At 34.6% G+C, this 6,427-nt stretch overlaps 1 protein-coding gene across 1 annotated transcript in view; it reads right to left on the minus strand.

The window, feature by feature from the left end:
- LOC117105066 (WW domain-containing oxidoreductase-like) overlaps positions 1–1,879 on the minus strand; it is a 10,060-nt gene extending 8,181 nt beyond the window's left edge. The window contains exon 1 of the mRNA XM_033246080.1: positions 1,723–1,879. Within this exon, the coding sequence (XP_033101971.1) occupies positions 1,723–1,837 (115 nt within the window). The 5' untranslated portion in view covers positions 1,838–1,879. The remainder of the gene's footprint in view (positions 1–1,722) is intronic.
- Between the last annotated feature and the right edge of the window lie 4,548 nt (positions 1,880–6,427).

The following is a 6,427-nucleotide window of genomic DNA, read 5'->3' on the forward strand; positions in this document are numbered from 1 at the left end:
GGTCTACAAACGTCGCCTAAAGTAATTGATTTTACCCGGCAGAGCGAAAGAAGGAAACTCCGCTTTTCAGTAGTCTTAGGCGCCTGTTTTTTGACAAACAATGACCTTTCAGAGGTCAAGTTGCTGTCAAGAATATGAAATGGCTGCTTCGCAGCAAAAAGCTACCATGGGAATATGCAAGTGTTAGTTGAAAGCCTTTTAGCATAACCTAATTCTGCTTTGTCCAACAGTGTTTGATTTTCAAGTCTGTACTTCACAATATTCACATTAATAATAGACTCTAAAATTGAATAAAATAAGCCATTGAAACCCCTAAATGCTGTAATCGGACCACCATCTGGGACATAGGACTTCTTGTCGGGCAAATCCTAGCACCACCCCTAACACGACCACATAGGTTTATATTTTTTCACGATAATGCCTGACTTGTCCCGACAAGAAGGAGTAAGGTTGTTGCATGATGTTGGTTAGGGAGGAGGGTGTTTTTCAGGGACTGGTATTCCCAGGCAGGTTAAGGTGCTGTGTCTAACTGGTGACACCACTGACAGAAATTGGTATGTATAAAGTGAAATTATTATAAACTACCCTTAAAAGGGTTTAAACGCTAAAACAGAAAATTGACAACACTGATACCACAAACATTGTTTTTTTTTATCACAACATTACTTAAGGTATAGAAAAACATTTATTATTGTTCTAATCAAAGGAATCTATAAATAAATCAGCGGAAAAAAACTGGTAAATTTCTGGCAACACTGCTCATACGTATTACGATTACCCACATTTTTAAAACTGGAATTCTCTAAGGGAGCATTAGAACTGATAATTTGAAGAAAATCAGTTCTAAAAAACACCACTTTGAGGTTTATGAGCAATTGAAGTTTAGAAGTTTTTCATAATTTGAAAAAAAAGAAAAATACCCCTTTTTAAAAACATGGTATTTCCCAAGTACGAAATAAAAAAAAATATGCAGCAGATACCCAATGTATTGACCTTATACACACACTCATTATTTTTGATGAATAACCAGAAGGATATTAGAAATATTGTATCAAATTATTACTAATATTAACTTTTAAAAACAGCAAAAAAATGACAAAAATTGCCAAAAATACAAATTTACCCGTTGCCATGGAAATATACGCACAAAGTGAATAAAACTTCATATTTGATTTCTCTTAACAAAGGTAATAGCCATGTGTAAAATTTGAAAGAAATCCATTTTTTTAGTCCGCCACTATTTTTGAAATTTCTTTGATTTTTACAGACAACTGCTCTTAATTGCTTTGTAAACATTTTATTTTTGTAATTTGAGTAAATGGTAAAATATATTTATAACAGCTAAAATTAGTTAAATGATTTAAATATTTTTATATGGGAATTTTGATAAATTGTGTATATTAATTGCTGTAATAATGTGTAATTAATGAAATATTTTTTGATACTTTAAATTTGTATTTTTTCGACAGCAAATAATAACAGCTCAACTTTTAATAGCAATTGTTTAGTTCTTTTGAAATTTTAATATAGAAATCAATTTTAATGCCTCTTTAATGTATTTATGTTTTAAAATTGTAATGAAATCAAATTCAGCCATTCGCTGTCGACTGTAAACTTATATACTGAAATAAATAAACTTTATTCAAATAATAATACAACAAAAATTAATAAAGTATAACAAAAAATTTTTAAATAGTTCTATAAGATAGTGGTTGAGCCTACCAGAATTTCCACCTGTTATCAGAACGGTCTTCCCAAAGAACTCGCGCCCGGTGGGTATACTATAGTAAGACGAATCGTCAACGAGCTTCGAGTACCGAAGAAGCTTCGGTTCCATGACGAGTAGGGTATTTGAAGTCCACAACGCGCGCTGGTGACTCTGATAATTATATAGGTAAGCAACTTGTAATAAATAACCGTCCAAAAATGGTCCAGTGATTTTGTTTGAAAACTTTAAGGTGTATTGTTGCGTTAAATAGGTCATTATCCATGCTATTTGAAATGCATTCATCCGGCCGGTGGACCGTGGGGGGGGGGGGGGGGGGTGAACATATATAATGTCTATGGAGAATTTGTATGATTGGAAAAAATTCCACTCCCTTCGTAGAAAAAAATAAAAAAAAGAAGAAAGGAAAAATAAAAAAGAATTCTAGACCTACCTTTTCAGGACTCGTTAGCTGATTATTAATATATTTTTTTTTTTTACAATAAGGAAATATTAGAAGTCTTGAAACCTCATTTCCCGCCATCTAGGAATCATTTTTTTTTTTCGGGGGAGGACCAACGACTACTTTCTATTTTTGGGGTTCATCGATTTATGGAAAAAAGAATATGTATGCAACGTATGTAATACCAGTACACATATAGGCCCTAATAGGACTATTTACTGTAATAAGAATGAGAAAAATTTACCTGACCGTTTTCAGGGGGGAAAACTCTTGAATTTTGTCATAAGACACTTCAGAACTCGGGAAAGCTCAAATTCATTAAAAGACACCTAGCTCAAGAGTCGGGAAAGCTCCGCATTTCCCGCCATCGAGGAATCAACATTTTCCAGTGAGCCGGTGGTGGCGTGCTCACGCTGATCGACTTCCAACATCATCACAGGTATTAGTGAGAAACCTAGTGTCCAAAAAAACAGGTTTGCGAGATAGGCTTGACCAAAGCAATTTTATTGCATTTTCTGGATATTTTGGGTATGCTGAATCCAAAAATGCAAGGGTCCATTTTTTTCAATATCGTCTTGGCCGCCATATTGGAATTTCCAAATGGTTGCCATTTTAACCATAAAAATTACCATAACTCTACTATTAAAGCAGATATTGACTTAATTTCAAGTGTTAACCCTATGTTTTCAATGTCAACCTATTTGATTTTAATATTGTCATAGACCATGGCGGCCATTTTGAATTTCAAGATGGCCGACCGTTTTCAACAAAATCTTCCTGGAAAACATTTATTTCAATTATCATGGTGCTTACAACAATATAAATTACTGTGCATGCCTCAACCGGTGGAAGCGGGGGGAGGGGCAGAGGGGCCATTAGCCCACCCACTTTTTCTACTGGGGGGGGGGCCTGGCTCCCCACTTTTGTGACTGTTACCAGCACCAGTGACAAACATTTTACGAACGCTGCAATGTCATTATTATTATTATTATTATTATTATTATTATTATTATTATTATTATTATTGTTATTATAATTATTATTATTATTATTGTTATTTCGTGCTTACACCTTCTTTATTTGCGCCTTATAAATTGACCTATTACTATTATTATTATTATTATTAAATTATTATAAAATATAGATTTTTTTTTCATTTTTTAACGAACACTACAAGTTCTTTTTTTAATTGAGCAACCAAATGTCGATTAACGTCTGTATAAGTGCGTCTGTAAAGTTTCCTTGAAACCCACCCTCGAGCATGCAGAAAAAATCGCCTGCATTCGTGAATTCTGTATTTAGGCATATGGGGGAGGTAGGCACTCTTAATAAAGCGACGTTCTAGTTCTCTTTATGCTGACCACGAAGATGTATAGTAAGTGTAACTGATTGGCTTGTAGTAAACCTTAAAACTAGCATAATATAACCAAATTTAAACTCTAATTTAACGAAAACAATAAGATACTTATTAAGCCACTTTTTTAAATAAAGTTGAATGAAGGTTAAGTACCAATACAGAATTTACAGTACGGTACACTGTAGTTAATGTGTTATAGGTTGTAAAAACTGTACTGAGTAAAAAGAAAATATTTTGAATAAAAAAATCTTTTGCTTGAAATTAGGAATCAATCATTTTGTGAAACAAAATGGTAGGCTATGTCAAGTGTTATATTCAACAGTGGCAATTTCAATGGGAAACCCAGTTAGCACTGGACCCATCCCATTTTTTTTTTCAAAATTATCCAAAAAAAAATGGAGAAAACAGACAAAATTGTATTTAACTTTTAATCTGAGAGTGCCATTTCCGGCGATCTAGATGTGCCATAATCATAATTTTCCAACAGTTGTGGGGCTGAGGCTGGTGGACATTTTATTTACGCAAGACTCTATTTCGACTTCCTGGAACCGCCACAGTTGGAGTATCCTTTCTGAGCTACATACAAGGGTATAATTTTTATCCATCGAGGGAAAAGTGAAGCAAGGATAACCCTCATAATAAATAATTTATTGAGGGTGTGGAAGCAATGTCGACTTCGACTTTGTTCGGAAATCTGTGGCGCATTCAAGGGGAGGGGGAGGCTAAATTATATTCAAATTTTAAGTCTAAGAGTATAATTTCCGGCCATCTAGAGGTGCCATAATCACAAATGTTCTTACCTCAGCCCAAACCATGACGGGGCTGAGGTGGTATAGATTCTCGGTTTCAAGGGGACCCAGCCGGCCCGCCCCCACCCTCCTAAATTGTTCAATAAAAAATGGCGATATAAAGATAATTATATTCAAATTTTATGTCTGGAAGTGCAATTTCTGGCCATCTAGAGGTGCCATAATCACAAATTCTCTTATCTCAGCCCCAACCATGGTAGGGCTGAGGTAGTATAGATCTTCTATCTATGAAATTACCCTCCCTGGGCCCTTCTATTTCGAATTCCTAGATCCGCCACTGGAAATAAAACACATATGAAATCATATTACAGTAGCTTGAGGCCTATAAAATTCACCAAACTTCGTAAAATATCCGTAGCTTCGAGGGACTTTCGCCCCCTGGACCCCCACCGAGGGCCCTTGGTGGTCCCAGCCTAGATGCTCGCTTCGTTCGCATACTCGGCCTTATGAAATGCCCCCTCCCCTCACTTTCAAAAACGTTCCGCCGCCGTTGGTTTTTCCCTTCTGTTATACAATAATGATACTCTTTTACTACACTTCCCTCATTCCTTGTTTGTATACTTTAATCGGCGCCGTTCTCTTTGCAGTTCACAGTAGTGCAGCCACATAAGGTATATCCTGAGGTGGAACATACTCTGCCTAACAGGGTGCCTGTGTGTACCCAGTAACAAAGACGCTGTTTCTACATTGGTGGTGGTTAAACTCATCCTGGACGCCTAATTGTGTGCTCTATAAGCTTAAGTATCATGCATATATTTATATATTTTAAACTTACCCCTCAAGGATAAATGAAATCACCCATACATGCCCTGTGTGTATTATCGGGTATACTGTACAGGCAAGTTTAAGTCACATGTATATGTATTTGTGTATATTTTATAGTTCATTTGTTGATATATCGCCTTTCTGTAAGGTTTGTGATTTATTCCTGAATTAATTTATATTTATTTATTTTAAACGTACCCCTTGAGCACAAAATGGATTCGCCCATAAACGCCCTGTGTGTAATTGGCTATGTAGGCACAGGGTTAAGGCATGCACTGTAATTTATATTGTTGTAAAAACCACAATTGAAATACCTGTTTTCCAGAAAGATTTTGTTGAAAAACTGTCGGCCATCTTGAAATTCAAAGTGGCCGCCATCTATGGTCTATGACAATATTAAAATCAAATAGGTTGACATTGAAAACATAGGGTTTGCACTTGAAATTATGTCAATATCTGCTTTAATAGTAGAGTTATAGTCATTTTTATTGTTAAAATGGCAGCCATTTTGACATTTTGAAATTCCAATATGGCGGCCAAGACGTTATCGAAAAAATTGGACCCTTGTATTTTTGGATTCAGCATACCCAAAATATCCGGAAAATGCAATAAAATTGCTTTGGGCAAGCCTATCTCGCGAAATGACACTAGGGATATTTGCATTAATATTTTTTTGAAGGGTGGTACCAATATTTTAGGCATGGCGTATAATTTGCCTTTTTAATATTTTTATTTAAATTATGTTGTTTCTGTGAGTATCCTACATGAAAATATATTTTTATCTGCCATTAAAGATCCTAGTTAATCGTTTTTCATATTAATAATTTATTTACATATATTCTTGTTATAATAATGATTTACTATAATATTGTTTAACATTTACGGAAATAAATGTTGTTTAATGAATGAATGATTATTCAAATCCACTTGCACTTGACAACAACAACTAGGCATCAGTTATTATTTTTAATGGTATCTACCACATATTTCTTCTTCAATTATATACAGATACTAAATAAAAGCTCCATTGTACAAGTATATTTATTCAGTTTGTTTTCAACGTAGTACTATCAGATTGTTTTGAAAGCTTAATTCAGTCACTATAACAATATTCGAATTTCACAAATTTCGACTTCTGGAGGAATTCAAAATCCACCCACTCCTGTGTTGGAACCCATTGGTGGTGGTTAAACTCATCCTGGACGCCTAATTGTGTGCTCTATAAGCTTAAGTATCATGCATATATTTATATATTTTAAACTTACCCCTCAAGGATAAATGGAATTTTTTTAGATATGATCAAATGCTAAAGTTAAAAATACAGTAAA

The sequence above is a fragment of the Anneissia japonica genome, unplaced genomic scaffold (genome assembly GCF_011630105.1).
Source record: "Anneissia japonica isolate Jap-2015-1 unplaced genomic scaffold, ASM1163010v1 scaffold287834_len5846547_cov211, whole genome shotgun sequence".
NCBI classification, from domain to species: Eukaryota; Metazoa; Echinodermata; class Crinoidea; order Comatulida; family Comatulidae; genus Anneissia; species Anneissia japonica.